Source organism: Papaver somniferum, chromosome 1, assembly GCF_003573695.1.
Source record: "Papaver somniferum cultivar HN1 chromosome 1, ASM357369v1, whole genome shotgun sequence".
NCBI lineage: Eukaryota > Viridiplantae > Streptophyta > Magnoliopsida > Ranunculales > Papaveraceae > Papaver > Papaver somniferum.
In genome coordinates, this window is record NC_039358.1 from 99243022 (window position 1) to 99265292 (window position 22271).

A 22271-nucleotide genomic window follows, 5' to 3' on the forward strand; every position below is an offset into this window, starting at 1 on the left:
TCCAACACCTCTATTACAGTTGGGTATTGTAGCCTTAAACCGTGACATCCACTTCGTTTCTTGGCTATATAAGAAGACCCCACAAAATATTTTGCATAATCCTTTCCAAATCCTTCACTATATAAATAGGAAAATATTTCAAAATTGAACTAGCACCTTCACCACCATTATATTAGGCAGATCTGATGTTAGCTAATTATTGATTTAGCATAGTTAGCTGATAATGGACTTAATCAACACTCTAGTATACTTCCATTGATATCATTTTTTTTCTGATTCTTAATATCAGAATAGGCAAACAATGAAATTTTTAAGATCACCTTTAAATCAAGTCCTTCTTTGATTGTAAATGTTCATGTACTAGTAACATTATTATATAAGTTACCTTTAATATGTATTTGCTCATTAACAAAATAAGTTCTCCAAATAAAAAATAATAAAGTAAATAACCACTAAGATTATCCTACAAATGAACGCAACCAATCTTGTTTGATTATCAATGTAGAGTTCTGGAATCTATGATTTGTGCTAGTCGCTTTATGCAAAGGTATATGACAGTAAATAAAGTATTAGTAGTCATATTAAGTAGATGGAATTGAACCACGAGATATTAATCCAAATATTCGTAATATTGATCACGATTTTCTTCTTTTACTTTAACATGAATTTGTTACCACCTGGATTCGAACAAAAATCAAATATTTCACCTACAATTAAAAAAACAACACAATCCTATAAAAACCCTAACTCTAGATGAAATGATTTTTGATTCTTCAGAGAATTCCCCTTTTCTAGATGATACCCTTCTTTCTATTTGCTGATACACGGATTATTTTTCCTACAATTACGATAAATAACAGTGGTTAAGTCCCACAATTAGCTGACATCATATCTGCCTAATTTAATAGAGGTCAAGGCGCTGGTTTAATTTTGAACTCGCAGCGTGGGATCAAATTTTATCTGAAATATGAATAAATAATAAATCAGAAGGCTTGCGAGCACACTTTGAATCATAATTAGCCTATAACCTTTTGATAAGTAAGTTTTTTTTCCAAGATGCTAAATCGTAATTAACCTCTTACCCTTAGATAAGTAAGTTTCCAAGATGTTAACTTTTGTTGAAATCTTTGCATAATATTTTTTTTTTTGCTCAATCAATAATATTTTATTACTCAAGAAAAACTCAAAAGGTTACAATAAAAGTCAAATAAGAAATGATAACAAAAAAAGCCCAGTAGGCCCAGCAAAGGCCAGTAAGATCTGTAATACACTTTCCCTAGCATTTCTAGTGTATTGATAGAGGAAGGTCTAGTAAGAAATTGCTGACTAACCCCTCTTCCCATACCAGCTCCAGTCTTGGCTAATGCAACTGCTGTGAAATTTATTTCTTTATAGCAATGTGAAAATCTAATTTGTATAGTGCTGCTCTTTACTTTATTCCATCTGGTTTGAAAAAACCAAGGTAAGTTACCAGATGTGTAGGCATTTATTGCCGTTGTAGAGGTAGAATGCACAATCAAATCCTGTACATCTCTTGTCACTTCCCATTTCGTAGCACACATTATTGCCATTAGTTCTGCAACGAATGTTATAACTATCCCCAGAATTTTAATCCTGCATATAAGAATTCACCTTCATTGTTTCTGCATACAAATCCCACACCTGCATTTCCAGGATCGCCTCTTGAATTACCAGCACAACATACTAATATTTGAGCTCTTTGAGGTAGTTCAAACTGTAACTCCAGGATTCTCTGAGATTTTACAGGTCTCTGATGCAGGTCAAAGCTTTTAAGTAAACTGCATAATTCTTTTCTTGAATCTGAGAATGTCAGGTTTTTCTTCTTCAAAAACTATTCTTTTCCTCAAAAATCATATTTCCATCATGGTTATAGATGCTGCTGTCAGCCATACTTCTTTTACTGCTTTACTTTTCTGTTTAGAGAACTTCATTACGTCTTCATATGAATCAGGATTCTTGAAGAGAAATATGTCTCCAAGCCATTTCCATATCAGTTGACTGAAATTGCACTTCCATAGAATATGTTTTATGTTTTCTTCCTCATTCCCGCACAAGTAGCATTTAGAAACCATATGAAATCTTTGCACAATATCCATCCATACTGACTTGCATTTTGGGTTACTCCATTAATAGTTCTTTACCAAGATGCGTATATTATAATTCAAAGTATATTTACGGTAATAGAAAAAACCAAATTTTTTGGATCGACGGAAAAAATGACTAACCTGTCCAAAAAAAACTAAATCTGGGTTTACAAACTAAGACCATAAAATACTACGCTTGGGAGGATAAAATTAGAGAGTCTAAAGCCTAATGAAAATGGGACTAAACGCTAATTTATACTTCTCTCGAATGACTGGCGGACGGTTTCAACACGCATCGTTCATGCCCAATAATTCAGTATTAAGAGCTTCTCTAATGGTAAATGCGGTTGTTTTATACGTGGCATCACCTTAAAGACATTTTCTTGATATTTATTTATTATGTTGGGGAGTAAATATATAAATACAAGGAGTATAAAATTTTAATATCCAACCCATAAGTTTTTATAACTTTTATATATTTATGTGTCATTCATTTATTGATTGATATATCCTCTATTTTCAGGTAATTTTATTGATAAAATCGTAACTAGTAAACTAGAGGTTTACTTAGAAGATGTCTTCCATTACTATATCATGTCATCTTAACATAATCTATAGGGGTTAGGGTTGGAGAAATATTTTTTAGAAAATAAATGCATATCCCATATGGATAAGATTTTTTTTCGTCACACATAATATTTCATTGGAGAAGCTCTAAATAATGAGCCATTGAGTTTGGCTCAAAAGTTTACATTACATGTTATTAATGGATGTGAAAGATCTTAGGATATTGCCGACCAAGACGACTATGGTTCCAATAAATTTAGTCCCTGCAATGAAACCGTTTTTGGTAGATAAACTTTTGCAAAAAAAACCAACATGGCTACTAATGCACCCCACAATGCTTGGGGGGTGTACCAATCTAAAAATAATTGATGTTTTGTCTTACATGATTTATGTTATATTCCTAGATAAATTGGTACCCCTCCCTGTTAGTAACGGTGAGAATTTGTTTAGGGAGTTTGAATGTGCACTCTGACGTTGCTTTCTGACTTCTAAAAGTTCAAAAGTCAGAGAACAGTTTGGCAATATAATTTCAGAACGAATTCTAGAAACTGAAAAAATCAACTTTTTATGAAGCAAAGTAGTTTTGTTTCTGATGTCTACGTCTGGATTTGTGAAGCAAAGTATCTCTGCTTCTGACTTCTACATATTTTTGCTTCTGACTTTTACGTCTGGATTTGTGAAGCAAAATATTTCTGCTTCTGATTTTTGCGTCTAGAGAAGCAGAAACATTTCTGCTTGTGGTATCCAAACGCTCTAGTACTCCATGTTCACAGTTATATCGTGTCTTATGAGATAAAATACCGTATTTACTTTTCCTGCTGGCAAGTGAAAGAGATAGAGCAATCCTCAAGGAAATCCAAAGGTTTCTTCTGGGAAAATTAGGGGGAGACCCAATAAAAATAATATTTTCATTGTCAGGCCCACAATTAACTTTGGGTACCGTGACACCCATAATTATCCGAAATTATTAAAACTTGTCTGCATGACGATTTATGCATCTGCATTACGTGTTATGCATACTGTTTCTTTCAAGGATAACTCGTTATGCATCCTAATTTTTCAGGGGTATAATTGGCAACACAACTTGGATATAACATATCTAAAAATCCGCGCCTAGGAATTTTACAAATTTTATATCGTTGGAAATCTTTTAAAGAGAGCTACGCAACGAGTACAAACAACAATATCAAATTTTTGTTTTTCACGAAAAAAATTGGAGGTGATCATCGTTTTAGGGAAAAATTTCGAAAAATGACTGCATATTCATTATGCAGCCTCCAAAAAAGATGCATAACACATTATGCAGATGCATAACGAATTATGCAACAATTTTTTCGACCGCATAACAAGTTATGCATCTATAACAAGTTATGTAACCATTGTTTTGGTTGATTTTAGTTCGCACGTAAAAAATTGATGCATAATGCGTTATGCAACCATATTTAAATGATGCATATCAGGTTATGCATCTATTTTCTCGATGCATAAAAGATTATGCAACAATTTTCTCGATGCATAATGCATTATGCAGTCATATTTTCGGATGCATAACAGGTTATGCATCCAATTTCATGATTTCATACCATGTTATGTAGATATTATTGTAGGTGCATAACAAGTTATGCAACAATAACGTCTGATAACAGTTCAGATAAATCAAAGAGACTAGAAATTAGAGATGTGATTTATTATACCATTAGCTTCATAAATTAGACCCAAGTTTACTCTAAATATCCCAAGATGCAAGTTGATATCATACAATGATCTAGAAAAACAAAAACGACAAAGCATTTATCCATCTTCAAGTCCTCTTCTGTCACAATAGTAGCAGCAGCAATGTGAATTCCATATAATGCAGTAACCAAAGGTGGTTGCCTGGTCTTTATAACACAGCATAGTGGTAGCACGCAACAATGTGAACTCGACATAATGCAGATCCCCTTCACAAAAATCAAACACCTGTCGTGCAAATTATCTTCTAAAACAAAATGTCCTTCCCCAATTTTTCTTCAGAGTTGCCTATCAATAGCGAAAATCTGCCATTCAACAGCATGAGTAACACCAGGAAATTCAGGTATCCTACCAAGCACACACTTGCAAGACGCGTAAACAAACGCGACGACAGTCAACATAAAGGTAACATCATGACTAATTTTCAACAACCCAAACTTAAACCCAATCTCTTCCATTGTATCCGCACTCACCAACACCTTCCTAATCAATTCAGGAACAACAAACATGAAATCCATAATCATAACTTGTAATGAATTCAACCTAAAAAATCTACTGAAATTCTTGTCTCTAACAATCCCAAGATAAAGAGTGAAGAACACAAATAATCCAACATTTGGGAATGATTTGTAGAAATTCAGCAATGGTATAACTGGATGAAATACTAATTCTAGCAAATGGTATTTGTGGAACAAATAAGTTCCATATTTCAATCCATTCAGAAACGGAATCAAATACATCAGTATTGAAACTAATCTGTTTGTAGCTAGTATTGTAGAAGTTGTCTTGTTTCTTCGCTGCAATCAATCAATTAAGTCAGAACTTTTGATAATATCTGTCATACGAAGAGTGAAACCATCAGATTTTGTTCGTGGGAGGAAATCCCCAAATCAGTATCGAAACTTTGATATCCAATGTTTTCAAACTTTATCCAATGGGTTTGTGAAATACGATTCACTGAAATCAAATCTGCATTCAAAACTCGTTTTAAAACTTGCGTTGAAGAGGAAATTAATTCATGAGTTTTGTAAATTCTTTCCAAAACTTTGTTTAAAAATAACCAGATCTAAAAAATTGTATGAGTAGAATGAAGAAACAAGAGGAGGATTTATCTTTTAGGATCGATTGTTGATGTAGCTCTATTTCGATTTCTGCTTCTAAACAGTTTCTTCATCTCCAAATCAATTTAGAAGAATAAAAGAAAAACGAGGAAGAATAAGCGAAGAAATAATTTTAGAAATTCTGGATGTGGGAGAAATTTTACCCCAGAAAATGGATGCGCCTGAACTTTTCTGAGTGTGGGTTTCACAGTGGGAAAGATCCGAAGAATGGGTTTCCCTGTAGTTTTCACTTCTGGTTTCCCTCACAGAATGACAAGGTTTCAGTCAAGGTAAGTTGACCGACAGAGTCAAATGGGTGGTAGAGAATCGGTTTGAAATGACGTTCTAATCCCTTAAGTGGTTAACCTAACCAAACCGCCCATACCAGTTAATAAAGCTCTTCTGCTCTGCTGCTCATTTTTGTCGTGCTCACTGATTCATGCTATGAATCACCATTGAGGAGATTATTACAGTTCATATATCGATTTCACTGAGGCTGATGCTATCAACATTAAGGTATGGTAAAGATACATTATCCTAAATTATTTCTTACAATGTGCAATCTTTTCTCTCATAATCTCTTTTTCTCCACTTTCATTTCTATAAGTTTTTTCATTACGTAAAGAGATGGGTTTGTTGTAATAGTGATTTTCTGGGATAATCTGAATTTTTAAGATTCAATTTTGTGTTTTATGTTGAATGTATAAGTGCGCATGAAGTGTTCGATAATTTGTTGGAAAGAAAGAATTTTAGTTGGATTTAATCGAGTAATTTATTGAAATAATTCATTAATGTGAAAACTGGCGGAAATGGGTGGAACTTCGTCTGTAAATGTTCAAGTTTAATTTTGGTACCATATCTTGGTCTTGTCCTTTTAGTAATTTAGTTGGACATCGAATGCAGGGTTCAATGCACTACTCTTGCCAGCCGAGATGTAGAGTGTTGCACCTTTTTTTTTTTATCTTGAAGGACCCTGGGGGACTCTTTGAATATATTAAAAGATGTCTAAAAGAAAAGGGACATATGGTACTGTGATGGCTGAAGGGGAAGGACATGACGTTCTTGTTAAATGGAAGAATATGATGCTTCAGGAAACAAAGTTCTCAAGTGTATAGGTTATTCTCATGTCTACTTGACTTTTTTCTTCCTGCTCTAGCATTTAAATTATATTGAATCTTTGGCAGTAATCTCATTTGATCACGTAATCAGTCTTGCTGGTCATGATGATCATTTTGCTCTGGTATTGATCTCAAAGTTTTAAATTCTTTAATGAAATCTCAATTACTGCAACTGAACGGTGACAAAACTTATTATTATTGCTACAATTTATGGAAGTTGTCTTGCTGCTGGAATTGGTCTTAGAACTGTATGTGATGTTAGGCTTGTACTAAAGATACATTTTTCCATATGAAGGAAGTTCATTTAACTATGAATGGTGCATTTGTGAGGTTACAGAGTATCGGCGGAGATGGAAATGCTATTTAATTAGCATTGACTGCATGGAAATTCACGGGTTAGGAACCGGTGGATTTGGTTCGGTTTCTGTGGTTTTATCCAAGAATGCAGTAGATGAGGGTGTCAATGCTATTGCTAAGAGGATGCTTGGTCTTTCTCCTCGCTCTGTTTTGTTCCTCTTTGAAACATAGTTCATATTTCACACAATGTCTATAACCTACGGTCCTACACTGTTCGTTGTTTATAGTTTTTGGCTTCAAGATAGTCATTCCTACATTGAATAATTGAATTTGCGATTTCAATTTTTAAATGCATAAACTGTTTATAAGAATTGGGTAGGTTCCATCTACGTGTTTCAATGTGTAGAGTAGATATACTTTTTGTAAACTCGTGATGTAGACGGGATTTGAAACTGATGTTGGCCAGCTTCTAATTCACTTTGTTTAGATGAATATGATATCATATTTTTATGCTTCGTCAGTGAAAGGGGATCTAGGCCTATAGTCCGATTTGAGTTTAGATCAAAGTATGAGAGTAATGTAAAGTTGGCTGTATATGTTAAAATGAAGAGAGAAAGAGAGTGATGGAAAAAGTTTTCACTTAATCGTTTGATAAAAAGATAAACAAAGGTTCTTGTTATTGTCTCACTCCCCTAGATTATATGTCGTGGATATGTTAGCAAGAATAGAAGGTGAACAGATAGCCATACAGGTTTTGATTTTTAGGCCCAATTGGTTGCACCTCCACATATAGAATTTTGATTTTTAGTAGAGCGGCATGTTTCTTTGTCTAAATGAAAATACTTCATTTCTTTTGAATGTGAGAATGTAGTAAAATGGTTATTGACCTAAGGTTAGCTGTAACAGGCTGGCTGGACTAGCTTTGAGTACTGACGATGGATGAGATGGCGGTGCTGGGTTCCTTTCCAGAGATTACTTGGATAAGTGCTCTTGTGTTGTTGTTCTATCTACTGAGGTTGGTTCTTCAGAAGCAGGTAACTTTTGTTATCTGGGCAGGACTGGAAAAGGCAGTGGAACTAAAGCTATCCCAGGCGAGCAAGGAACGTGATGCTCAAATGCTGTAATCCTTGAACCTAAAAGCAGGAGGTTTTGATGGCTGATGTCGTTCTGATGCTTCAAATAAGGCATAAATTGTATCAAGGAAGTTGTGCTGGGTTAACTCATACAGAGGAAGCACGTTTGTTGAAGTGATGATGTTTGGTTTTCCATCGAATATTTGTTGGGTACCCCGTTGTATAAATTTATTGGGTATCCCTTTGAGAATGCTGTATAAAATAACTTGGAAACCCCTTTAAGAAGCTCGTATAAATAAACTGGGTACACTTGTGTGTTGGTAGTATAAATTAAATGGGTAATTGCCAATCACGGTTAAAATGAGTAATGGAGTCGGTTGATACTCAGAACACCGGAAGTTACAATATACATCATTGTCAGAATCAATCAATGAACTAAAACTAAATACCTCTCACATAAGAAGGGGTTCATAGTGTAACAATCCTATAGAAAAGAATACAAGTAATACGGTACACACAGATTATAAATTCAGATTACAACACATCAAGGTCAATCCAAAATTGACCAGACATACAAATGCTCCTACAGGTAACAATAAATTATAGTTCATGAGTAACCCACACCTTAAAAATTTATTCAGGCCGTCTCATCTGTACATTATTGGGGTGATGTCGTACTATCCCCATGGTAGATGCAGTTTCAGCGACACCTACACGAATAATATTCGGGCATACGCTTACAATGACGCACTGGAGGAGAAGAGGCATCACTGGCATTATAAAAAAAATAACATACGAAGACAAAATATAGATTCCATTCAATATTTGATAGACAAGTAACACAACAGGCAGCAACCATCAAAATAAAACCTGGGAACAATAAACTTGTTGAATGTATAAACTAAAAATGTACTGCGGTTTACAAGCCACTTTCTCACTAGAGTCAGGTCCATTCCCTTATATGTCTCTAAGATTAGGCATTTGGCATATAGAATGATAGCTTCCTATCTATTCATTCTCATACAAACTACCTCTAAACTGAAGATGTAATTTTTGCCCGAAAGTAACTAATTGTAGAGACTAATAATTCATACTCCTTATAAGAGGAGAGAAACATACTATACAATATACACTAAAAGAGAGATGATATTGTAACTAGAGCTGGTCAAGAACGTAAAACATATAATTCATGAGAAGTTTAAATTGAAAATGAAAATAAATCAGGTTAACTAAAGTGACATTATAACAGTGAGAAATCAACCAGTTGCATGATGTCCTAGAGTAGGATGAGTATGAACAACATAAAATTAGTTAAGGTAACCGTAATAGGAGATGCAAAAACTCACAAAATACTTTGAATGGGGAGTCTAACAATCCTGAATTTATTGAGATAATTATACAAGCCATATCACTTTTAGCACAACTGACTCAACATTCAGCAAAGACTGCAAAGTTTACTTACACTAAGAGCTGAACTTTTTTTTCAGACACAGATCCCTCCAACAAATCAAGGGGGCTATTGTTACTAAGAGTGACTAAGATTTTTCCGTAAGATTTGAAGTTTATACTTTACTAAAGATTGAATAAGGGAACAAAACTGATCAAAAAAATAAAAATAAAAAACAATTAAGTAGAGCACTTCTCCATACAGAAGATAATGACTTGAAATGAGCTTAGGTACATAAAAAGCTGATATACTACTACCGTATTTGGCTACTACCAGTAGATGTGTAGGACCCAAATTATTTACCCGAGATGTTGTGTGTATTACGCAGTTAGCAGTCTAATAACCTTCTTAACCAAAATTCCCCAATCATTTGATGTAATATGCTGCTTAACTATTATTTTGGTTGAAACTAAAATTATTTCCTAAACCATTCAACTTAGAGTATGTATACAATTGGAATAAGAGACCTTTGGTGCGGATGAGAGTTAAGTGTTGTGATTCATGAGTACATCATACTTGTATAGTATACAAGTGTGGTAATACACCTATTCACCATATGCTCTAACATTACCTGAATCCAAATGTAAGAAAAACTGGGTCTGAATCTATGATATTTAGTTGATTTCATCTTCTTTTCCACGTCTACATATCAGTATCGTGGTGTCCATGTGAAGGCTCATAGTTCCCTTGACTTGTTGACTTCAAAACAAAAGCTTGCAGGTTCACAGCAAATTACTTACCTCGTTCTTTCCAGGCAAAATGGCCTTTCCATGAAGAAGCTCTGCAAAGATGCAACCGACAGACCACATATCAACAGCAGGACCATACTTGGTGGTTCCAAGAAGCAACTCAGGAGGTCTGTCAAAACCATTACGAACCTAAACGAATTAGTGGTGCGTATTTTAAAGATAAAAGGATGGCTAGCAACCAAAAAATTTTGAAATATACAACAACTGCTGGCACCTACCACAAGGTAATAACACGATTTATTAGATTGGCATTGTGATCATTAGAAAATGATCGAGCCAAACCAAAATCTGCAAGCTTCAGATTTCCTTCATTATCTATAAGAAGATTAGATCGTGCAAAGCATGCAGTACTAACATCATATAAACTGGAAAAATTCATGAACCGCATTAGACTAATAACTAATGAGTGTCAGCTTGATAATAACCTTTAATGTCACGATGCAGTTGTTGATTGGCATGACAGTAGTGAAGTCCTGTCAAGAGCTGCTTCATATAGCACTGACAACAAAAGACGTGTTTAGCAGAAGAAGCTTACCGACTAAATGGAGTACAACACATCAAGTTATGTGCACCTAAGGTACCTTGATTTGGGGAATTGTGAATAGCATACCAGGACGATCAGAAAGACCCTTCAAATCGTGGTCCATGTATTCAAAGACCATATAGATGCTACCGTTGTATTTGTTACCATCTGCAGTTCCACAAAAAAGTTGGTCACCATTAAAAACTTCTACTCATGATTGCAGCCATGAGATACATATAAGCAAGCTACATTGAACTACTCACCAGGCCTCCCTTGCTCATCCCTTCCAGGACCTGCAAGACAACCCCCGAAAATTAAAACAAATGCAATCCAAGACCGAGTAAAATGTCATCATGAAGAAATTGAGGGAAAAGACTCAAAGCTATAAGAAATTCTAATTACCGAATCGAGTGAACAATGTAAAATTTCAAGAAATTCATTCACATGAAATTCTACAGAGGATGAGAAGTTCGCATCTTTGCATAAATTTCCAATGGAGATTATTCTTCAAATCAAGCCTTCTTATAATATGATCAAGAATGGAAGTGAAGTTATCTTCTAACGCGGTGAAGAAAGTATAAGAGTTCCATCCGTTGAATCTCTTTTGCCTTAAGCACATACTTAGAATCCTCAACCTAATCATATCATAACAAACCCAAATCAATTGATACATAAACATAATAAAACCCCGCTTATTTAAGATTGAATGAACAAAAAAAAAACAGAATAAAAGGAACTTATTTGAAAGTACCTAGGGTAAACATGCTCCTGTTCCAGGGAAATCCATTGATCTATCCGTTAATCCATTAACTACGGTTACCTCATTACCTAGGGAAACTTAGGCTAAGGTCCAACCCGTGGATAACTTATAATACGAGACCCCTGATTAAAATTTTTAAATATAGACCCCGAGTTATTAAAAGATATTCACGCCCTTTTATATATTGTCAAGCCCCCAAATTAAATAAAGTTTAAATTTAGGTCCAAAATTATTAAATATAGGCCCAAAATTATTAAAGTATAGTGTGAATGTGTAAACAGAAGTTACACATGCATATAACATGTGTAATTTGAAGTTACACATTAAAAAAAACAGACATCAAAAAGAAATGCATACAAAAAAGGCATGTATTACTTTAACACTCATTTACAATAATTTCTTAGCATGTGTAACTAGAAGAAGTTACACATGCATTTGTCTAGTGTAATTGAGAATTACATATGCATCTATCTAGTGTAACCGAGAGTTACACATGCATTTGACTTGTGTATTCAGCGTCAACTCCAATTCCAGCGAGACCAATACCACAAATAAGCAATCAACTTTTATGAAGTTATCGGAAACCTGAAATATAACAACAAACAAACATGAACCAGTGTCAAAAGAAAAATGCGAAAGAATATTGTTCATATTTAGGAGAACAAAAAATAGTCCATCAGAATGCTTAATGTCGATAGCAATGAACAGACATATGAACCAATGCCAACACAAAAATGCAAACAAATATTTTTAAATATTAGGAGAAAACAAATATTGCTTAATGTCGATAGCAATGAACTAGCAGTTACACATGAAATGACTAGTGTAATTGAGAGTTACACATTCAAAGTTCCATACCATATGAAACTAAAAGCAAATTTTCAGGCTGAAAAAATCCATGAATACGTATAGCAAATAAATTCACTAGCAACACAACATAAGCAACAGAAATGGTCTAAAACTCCAAACGTTGAAACTGAAGGGAAATTGGTGGAACCTTCAAATCTGGGTGACTACAAAAATAGATGTGTATGCAATAGTTACACATGCATATGGCATGTGTATGCAATAGTTACGCATGCAATATGCATGTGTATGCAATAGTTACACATGCATGTAATCAGCAGTTACACATCCATAAAGTTTGTGTATGCCGCAGTTACACATGCATATGACATGTATATCAGAGCAAAAGAAGAAAGTGCCTTAGTCTGATGGAAAATAAAAACCAGTCAAATCAGATAGATTTTTGAGATTTGCAACAATCTCAAATATTGCTTTTAACAAAGCGAGCACATTAACTTCATCTCAAAAAATTAAAAGGTAAAGAGGTAAAGGATCATTTCCATGACCATTTGATGCCTAAAAAGTAATCAAAAAAAAAATCTTGGAAGTTTCTTAGCCAATGCCTATCTAGCCTTACCTCATGATCACATGAGCAGCGTGCAATTGATCGTTCCAGTTCCCACATAATGAGTTTGTGATCAAGGCCACTGGTTGCAGCAAACAGGTGGTGGCTACAAATAAAAGATAAATAATGAGGATTTATACGGGATAAGATATTAAGAAACTTGACTTTTAGCAGACAGTTTTTTTTTGTTCGTTAAATAGATCAAGACTCGCTTGAACATGTTTCACAAAGCTTATCACTTTATCAACAGTTTTATAATACTCTTACGGTTTATAGCTAATTACAGATTATGAAAAACAGTTAGCTTAAGCAGCCATTTCATATCGGGTTAGTGGTTTAAAGTTTAAACTCGAAATGAAGTGAACTCTGGTTTAGGGCAATGCAGTTATCACAGTTCGAAAAACGATCTGAAACAAATTGAATATGATAGCTAACAAAATATAACTGAGAAATCGACACAACCAACGCTGGTGCACCTCCATAGACTTGCATGTTTATTCCTAATGAATAAGCATTTATGGATTTTCAGTTTCAGTGCAGGTAATCGAGATAATAATAATACCTGGGGGAAGACCAATGCAATCAACCGAGATAGAGTGAGATGACAGAAAATTTATCACCTGAGGAAATAAAAACTGATTCTAATTTATGCATGTGTAACTAGCAGTTACACATACAAAATGCATGTGTAATCATTAGTTACACACCCAATTAACATGTGTAACTAGAAGCTACATGTACATTTAGTATGTGAAACAAAAGCATAGCCAAATTAACCAGTATGGAACTATCATATTAATTAAGTTATGCAGGAAACCTATGAAATAATATGGCAGGGAGTTAAACAAACCTATCATATGATAAGTTAGTATTTAAAGATATGTAGACAACAACCAAAAATCAGTAGCCAACCTGATTAAACTCCGGCAAGTCCACATCTTCTAGAGCTAAACGGGCATGGTTTTCATATACCTGGAACCACAAGAAACATGGCGTGAAATTAGGGAATCATACACTTTTTTAAAGGGTTGTATATCTAAGAAATTTGCTCCACATAAGAGATGGCACAAAAAAAAAAAAACTTAAAGACTTTCTATCCTATCATATTAGCATGTGTATCTATAAGTTACACATCTAGTTAGCATGTGTAACTAGTAGCTACACATGTATTTATCTTGTGTAAGTAGAAGTTACACATCTAATTAGCATGTGTAACTAGCAGTTACACATCCAATTAACATGTGTAACTAGTATTTACACATCCATATAACACTCGTGATTAAAGTCTGAAGGCATCATATATTTAAAGCTAATAGTCCCTATCAATGTTTACCCTTTATACAGAATTTCCCGATTAAGATTTTAAAGCAATAATATCCATTGAATACTAATAAGTGTCTACCTTAAAGTTCAGAAAGACAACCTCTGGAGAGCATAAATGGTTCGACACTTACATATTCAGGATAATGGTCTTCTTCATTCTCAGCAGGAACTGGATAGTAGGGCTCCACTTTTTTACCCTAAGACCAATAGCACAAGGACATAAGTATAATTCACCTGTCTAGAACTTTCAATCAACCACATCAGTGATGTAAGGACCTATTAGTGAAGATTCATATTATTGTTGAGTTTGAAACTTACACATACTAAGCATAGGAGATGTTTGTGTGCTTCGTCTAAGTTTCTAACCTGCAAAAGAGAGCAAAATGACGCAAATCCTTGGAAGTGAAGGAAATGATACACGAAAGAAAGCTATAAGAGAAAAGAAAAGAAAGCGTTGTACTATATATACGTACTTTCATGGAGAAGATATTGGTCTGACTGGTCAGAACATGATCCTGTTACACAATAACAACAGATCGAACTAGTTAGCTTACAGTCAAATGCGTTTATGGTAAGGAAGTTTTATGTTCAGAAAGATTCAATTGCCCGATTCCAATTCATGCGGCAAACAAAAGCTCAATTTCAATTGAAAAAAACGGGAGAATATGAGTAAGCGAAATCAACAAAATGAAAATGTGATGAACTTATCATGGAACACCAATAATGTGATGAGCTTCTTCAGTCGTAAAGAGTCTAAAGACACTAACTGCTCACAGTTGAATCGTAGAAAAAAATAATCAAAGAACGGCTTACAAGATTCACCTTTGTTTAATCAAGATTCTACTAAGCTTTTTTAATCTATTCTTTATTCTTTAGCCTTTCTAAGTAGTCCTCGACTGTTGTCATCAAATCAAATACTGTTAAAGTTAAAGTCCAACAAAATTAATGTAAAAAAGGAAAAAATTAATAAAAAACAATCAATAATCAGTAAGATTTTCTTAAGGTTCTTTTCATTAATAGAGAGGGTTCTTTTGCTTTATTTAGAAAATGGACGTCTCTATAAGTAGTCCAATCGAGAAAAAGTAGTCCAGCTTCTGCCTTATTAGTTAGACAAAATTGTTCTTTGAATTCCTGTTCCGGAAGCTAAATAATCTTTTTCACACGTAGTGATAGAAAAAATTAAGCATGGAGTATGGAACTATAATTAACGCACAAAAGAAAAGTGGTTGACAGGGATTAGACGAAATTAATATTATGATCATAGATCGTGACCAAGGAATCTAAATCTAGTTGTCAATGGCCACCAACTGAAAAGTCAAAACATGACAAGAATGGCTCAATAAATCCCCTTCCATTCAAAATCATTAACCTATAACATTGGCAGTACACTACGCGCAACAGATGATGCATTGATCATAACACAATGCATCCCGTTCAGGAAGTCTGCTGATCCCTATATCGGACAGTAGATATAGCTCCAGCAATTACACAACTTTTTCAAACTAGTACAACCCTAAACTATATTCTTCTTTCGAGCAACACCAAATAACATACTTACACCATACGAAAGCTTAAAAAACTCAGTTAAATTAACATAAAGAATGTGCTACACTATGCTTCCAGTACAACAAATGAGCCTATATTATCCAAACAAATCAACCAACTCTTTCACTGCACTCTCCATAATGCTATCAAACCACCAATGAGTAACCATAGATTTTCCCCTTCCTCACAATTACCAACTAGATACACATGAATGATAAATCTACTTGTGTATCAAGAAATAAAAAAATCCCAACCATGACAAAGATCAATTATGGACTTACAAACTGCCCTAGAGTGAGTATAATCAAACAATTCAATTAAGCATGCTGAGAAATGAAATCACAATTAAAAAACTAGGGTTTCAGTTAAAGAAATCATCATCATACGAATTGAAGTTCCGTCAAATATCTAATGTCTTACCAGTGGTTGAGAATGGGTTTGTGGTTGAATCTTTGAAATCGAACGACAAATACTCTTTCGCTGTTGGAAAACAACGACTCCGGTGAAAATACTTCCCAATGATGCGCCCAGAAGACGCTCCTGTGTATGAATCAATCAAAGAAACAGTAAATAAATACCATCAACATTCAGATAAGTATTGACCTCTAACTAATCGGCAGTAACGTAGGAACCCCCGTATGCCAGATGTTATGGTGTTAAATCACAATCGTATATGCTTCCTCGAGTATGGGACATTTTCAGGAAGTATGCAGGATATCTACATAGAACCAATAAATACAACCGCTATACCGAATTACGGACTATATCTCCAATGTTAAGAATGTTCTATTAAGTCAAGAATTAGTTCACTAATTGAATTACAGTTAGAGGCATACAAAAATGAATATCATAATTTTGAAATTGCAGCTAAAAATTATCATTGCAGATTTTCTTATCACATTAGATTTACCTTCCTTTTGCGAACGATTTTCAGAGACTCATCCAAATTTTTCTCTAGTCCACGCAGTTCACTCAAGTCGTCTTGCCCATTCCTTGTGCTTCACAGATGACATATCTTTCACTGGCAAATTTCATCAAATCAAAGCTTCTAGTAAATAATTGACTACGGTTTCCAATTCAACCTATATCTACAAATTTTAACAAAAGCAAAAAGTCCTCCAGCAGCAAAAACTTCATCAAATGTCGTTTCCCAGCATCATTCAAAAACAACTTCCGTTTCATATCTACTAAGAAATCGAAAATTAAAAGTGAATAAAATTCAAATCAAATCTACGGGTAACAGAGATGATGAGTCGCTGATATCGAATCCTTAATCAGTTGAGAGTTACGATGATTTTGATGGATAACAGATCTGAAAATTTTGTTCAATATTCTTCAAAAAAATTCCATTGATACAACCAAAGAGAGTAGATGAATGTAAATCTAAGATCTAATTTCGATTTTGAATTTTTTTTCTCAGATTTGTTTCTGAATAAATAAACCAAAATCTCTCAGTTGAAGCATAATCACTGATAGAAGAGAATACTTATCTGCATTGAATCTGCAAATCAATCAACTGATATTTGTTTCTCGGATCCATTATCCTCTACGATGCTCCTCCTTCTCCTGATGGTGATTTATGATCTCTATCGTCGCCATCGATTGTCTCTGCTCAAAATCAATTTAGAAACCCTAGAAAGTGTTTATGTAACAACTGGAGAGAGGAAATGAAATAAGAAATGAAAATAATCTAATGAGTTGTTGCAGTAGAGAATCTAAAAGAAGAAGATGAAACTAAATCTCAGAAAACCCTAGAATTGTTTTTCTCTGCAACCGAGAGAGAGAGAGATGAGAGAGAAAGAAGATGGAGAAATGAAAATATCTTCTGATATTTCCCTTTTTTAAATAGAAAAGGGTAGTTTTGTCAATATCAAAATACATAATATAAATTAATGGGCCAGATCTGAAGAAAAATTGATATTCGGGGCCTATGAATATCATTTTTGTAAAATATGGAGTTGACAATAAAGGATCCATTTTGTGGGGTTTCTATATGTTGAACCCGTAAGGGGTTCTAGTATTTTTCACTATTAACTATTGTTTAGGGGTAAAATCGGAAGGAAAAAAACGAAACTTAAGAAACTTAAAAGGACAACGGATTTTGTCCGTCAATAATGGTTGACTGAATCGTTTTCCTTCTGTAAGGCTTGACTCAATGCTTTGGATTTCCATGAGGATTGCTCGAAGAGATACCCCATAAGGAAGAAAAATATAAAGGAGAAGGAAAAACAAAGGAAAAGAAAAGAAAAGAAAAGAAAAGAGAAGAGAAGAAGGAAGATCAGAGAGTTGGCAAAGAAAAATGGGATGGATCGGGGAGAGCGTAGACTCCATCAAATCCCTTCAATTCAGACAAGTTCTCACCCAAGTTGTCAGTCTTGGTTCGTCTTTCTCTCTCTCTGAAATTCAATTTTCAGGGTTTGTAGATTTTACTTAGAATTTCTTTAAAAATGTAATTGCAGGTATGATAATTACATCAGCTTTGATAATATGGAAAGGGTTGATGTGCTTTACTGGTAGTGAATCACCTGTTGTTGTTGTTCTTTCTGGAAGCATGGAACCTGGTTTCAAAAGGGTAACCCATTTCCTTCAATTCCAATCTTCATCACAGAAATGTGTCCAATTTATTAGTTTTTCCAGTGAAAAAAAAATCCCGCTTCATTTTTTTTTGTGAAGGAACTGAATATTTTGTTTCACTTCAAAGCTATTCATACCCTGTTTGCACCGATGCTGAGATGGCGAAAGGAAAGATTCTAAATAAGCATATAGTGTGGCAAACTGTGGCCTGCTTGTACAATCTCAGCCCTCGTTTTAAGCAGTGCTGGTGCAAAAAGGAGTAAGAAGGGCATTTGATTAGTGTTATTATGGGCGGCTTAAAGATTTAGTTTTAAACTTGTATGTTTTAGCAAAGTTTGATTGTCTTCAACAAAATGTGCTGTATAACCTAAGAAGAGTTCTTTGAGAATGAGTAAATAAGTTTGAGAATGACTGTGTAACCATATATTTGTTTTGCAGGGCGATATACTGTTCTTACACATGAGCAAGGATCCTATTCGTGCTGGTGAAATTGTTGTCTTTAACGTTGATGTATGTTCCTTCATATATGCCATAATGCATTCTTTTCTTTATCATTTGTCTATCCTGATATAATTATTTTCCTCTGAGCTGACTAAGCTTGTTCATTTTTAATCACCGTTTGATTGATTTTGTTGGATTTCAAACTATAGGAATACTCCAGTGCCAAACTTTACCATCTGTGAAAAAAAGAAGCTATTTATGCTATTAAACACCGATAGATAGGATAGCCAAATGAAAATAGAAAGTAGTAAATAGTTGTCGTTAGTGCTCAGTCAGTCCATGAAATACACTTAGAGATGCAGGACCAGGCAGAGATGATTAAACGGTTGAGTCTTGGTGTTTATGGTGTTCCAGCCCGAAGCCCATCTCTCCTTCCTAGTCTACATGGATGGAAAAAGATCCAAATGGGGTATGCTTGGAATAGTCATTTCCCAGATGAAAATATTGTCCTCAGCTGTGAGGCTGTTACACATATTACAGGGTGCTGCAGTGCTAAATGATGGACTGTTGGTTATGTTTACGTCTTGTTCAAAACAGAGATTGGAAATGGCTCCTCCCATTTCTTATCTTTTAGAGTAAATGCTAAGAGTGCAACAGTGGAAGGGTGTTAGCTGGATGTGGATCTGTGTTTTTGAGCCTTGTATTATCTTTAATATGTGAAGTTTAATTTTTTGTTAATTTATCTAGTCCTCTTCTTATCCTCGTGTTCATTTTGCAACTAAACCAAAAAATTTGTACATTCAGTACTCTTTAGGCTTCACAATTGCATTTTGTTTCCCACTTAGTTTGAGATATTTTATCTTAATGAATTGGAGATCTAGATATCTCTTGTACTCTTGGTTGTGTTAGCTAATCCATTGTTTACACTAATATGTTTTAGGGGCGTGAGATTCCAATTGTCCACCGTGTAATTAAGGTAATCATCATCTTTGGTTATGTTCTTTTTGTTGATAGTATATAGTGTACATACATGTCTGACTCCTGCTATGGTATTTTCTGATCAGGTCCATGAACGGAAAGATACCGGAGAAGTTGATGTCTTGACGAAAGGTATGACTTAGGATTTGAACTTTGATTTGAGAAATGAGGAAGCTGCATCTTTTATGATACCCCTCCATTCTTCATAAAACCATCTGGAGGTTCTTGTGATAATACAATTTGACAGATAACAAATGCCGTTTATTCTGTTAAAAAAATCTTCTTTCTATTATTTCGTGAAAATTTCCTTTCTGTTATTTACAACCCTACACTGTATTGTAGTTCACTCTTTTGATTTTACTATAGGGATAATTATTTTCTTGCTCGTAACTAAGACGCTTCCCTTTGTTTTATTGGTTTCAGGGGACAATAATTTTGGGGATGATAGACTTTTATACGCTCATGGTCAGCTTTGGCTTAACCGACACCATATCATGGGGAGAGCTGTAGGGTGAGCATCTTTAGCATTTAACATATTTTCTGTTATTTATTTATTTTTGGTAATTTTAACTGTTCTGATTGTGTGGATGTATAAGGTCTACACCCTAATTTTATCAACAATCTGGGTATTTGTTATGTCCAAGTAGATGGGTGGAAACGCCGTCTTTAGTCTTTGTTAGCGTGACACACAAAGATGCCTCTGGAGACTGGTTCAGGAACATTGATGAGACTATGAGAGAGAGAGAAATTGGTGTAGAGAGTGTAGTCAAATCTTTTTCCCGCACTGATAGCTCTGCGTTATTGCCGCTATGATGTGTTTATCATGGCTTCATCTAATTTAAATAGTATGTGGAAGTTTGACAGCAGGGTTTCCAAACTTGTCTTGACACAGTTGTTAACATTTGCATTTTGTTTATATTTCTCTTGTAGGTTCTTGCCGTATGTGGGCTGGGTGACTATTATCATGACAGAAAAACCGATCATCAAGGTTTGTTGTATACTAGAAGATAGTATCGCCACTCTTGATTTAGTTATCTATTTCCAGTGCAGATTATGCTTTTTAATGGTTCTATTTTTATTTTATTTTTGGTAAATAATGGTTCTATTTATTATTTTGTATATTGATGGAAAATGCTGTTCTCTCTTGCAGTACATACTTATTGGTGCCTTGGGGTTGCTTGTGGTAACAGCAAAGGACTAATAAGCGGAATCTTGTTTCTGCGGCTGACAAACGGGAAACACATCCTCCATCTCTACCAATGGCAGATGTATTTCACCGTCACTTTTCCCCCTTCATATATCATCATGTTTCGTGAAGGAAAGTACTTAGTTCTGGCTAATGAAAAGGGATGATTAAGAAATATTTTTAACTAGTTAAATTAGAGTTGATTTAGTTTAAAAATGCAAAGATATTTCTTTCTCCTGATGGAATAATTTTTTTGTTGGAGTATGCAGTTGCAATAGAAATATCAGAAATTGTTATGTTGAATTTGCCAGCAAGCATGCCGGCTTGGATACTTCTGTAGTCCCTTGGATTGGAAAAAAAAATGTCGTAGAGCAGAAGTATTATGTTTGAAGTCATAATTAATTTGCACCCCAGATTCAATGGATTAAAGTCAAAGTTTAGGACGGCTGGATGAGTAGGGGTTTTTGCTTGGTACTCGTAACACTACGTGCACATTATCAATAGGCACTACCATAGAGTCTCCAGCTCCGGGGCTGCTTACACCCATGTCCAAAGGTGGAATAGCAGGAGTATAGGTAGGGGAATCATTATCAAGTCTGCCCATGTTGTAAGGTCTAGCTTGAGAGATGAGTGCCCAGATGACAAGTTTTCGGAAGGTTGAACCTCAATATTGTTGTTTTCATTTGATGAATCATTCCCCCAAATTCACAGCTCGAGGATGTTGTTCTCGTAATGGGTTCAAGCAGGCATTATATTAGTCCTCAAGAACCACCCTAGACCATCTGCAGCTCCCGCAACTTGTTCATTCTATAACTTATCTACCACTATTCCTTTTGAGGCTCCTCATTGTCACTTATATTCAAGGACTGTGTCAGTGAAGTTCTTGCCCAGGATCAATGAACACATTGTGACAATTCTCATCAGAATTGAAGTTTGAATTTGAGCCTTTTGTTCCCTTAGAAAACCCATGTTATCCAAACAATTTTCCTCGGAACCATGTCTAACAATTCTACTAAGACGTTTTTTTATATATATATATACAAAAACTTAGGCAAAACATGCCTAAGAGGAGTACAAGTTGAAGGTAGTATATGGAATACCACCACTCCCTGGAATAAAATTCTTACATGCCGTAGCTAAGTTAAAAGAGTCTAAGTTTTGTAACCTATGGATAATTTTAAGATCTTCTAGAACAAAGGAAAGAATATTGATTCTATTTTCATTCTCCGCATTAGCTTCTCTTCTAATTCTTTCATGATACCTGAGGTGAAATCTTCCTTGTACTGCAGAATGATAGAGCATAGTGGAACAGACTAGAACTTCCATGGATTCAGCATGAATTT

At 34.7% G+C, this 22271-nt stretch overlaps 1 protein-coding gene and 2 long non-coding RNA genes across 4 annotated transcripts; 2 read left to right on the top strand and 1 right to left on the bottom strand.

Annotated features, from left to right (window-relative positions):
• The first annotated feature begins 5886 nt into the window (after positions 1-5886).
• LOC113295128 lies at positions 5887-8355 on the top strand. Its single transcript, XR_003332786.1, has 2 exons — positions 5887-6019; positions 7825-8355. It is a non-coding gene; the product is annotated as an uncharacterized LOC113295128 (long non-coding RNA).
• A 157-nt stretch (positions 8356-8512) lies between these two features.
• Positions 8513-11554, bottom strand: LOC113295122. Of its 2 annotated transcripts, XR_003332785.1 has the most exons (7): positions 11462-11554; positions 11113-11345; positions 10974-11003; positions 10769-10878; positions 10613-10685; positions 10406-10502; positions 8513-10296 (listed from the first exon to the last, which is right to left on the bottom strand). It is a non-coding gene; the product is annotated as an uncharacterized LOC113295122 (long non-coding RNA). The 2 variants fall into 2 exon arrangements; XR_003332784.1 differs by having other exon boundaries at positions 10406-10685.
• A 6407-nt stretch (positions 11555-17961) lies between these two features.
• On the top strand, positions 17962-21305 carry LOC113295129 (signal peptidase complex catalytic subunit SEC11A-like). The gene is made up of 8 exons (XM_026543482.1): positions 17962-18127; positions 18209-18321; positions 18762-18833; positions 19705-19740; positions 19829-19874; positions 20166-20253; positions 20673-20730; positions 20893-21305. The coding sequence occupies exons 1-8, from the start codon at positions 18049-18051 to the stop codon at positions 20941-20943; spliced, it is 543 nt and encodes a 180-aa protein (XP_026399267.1). The 5' UTR covers positions 17962-18048; the 3' UTR covers positions 20944-21305.
• Positions 21306-22271: the final 966 nt, after the last annotated feature.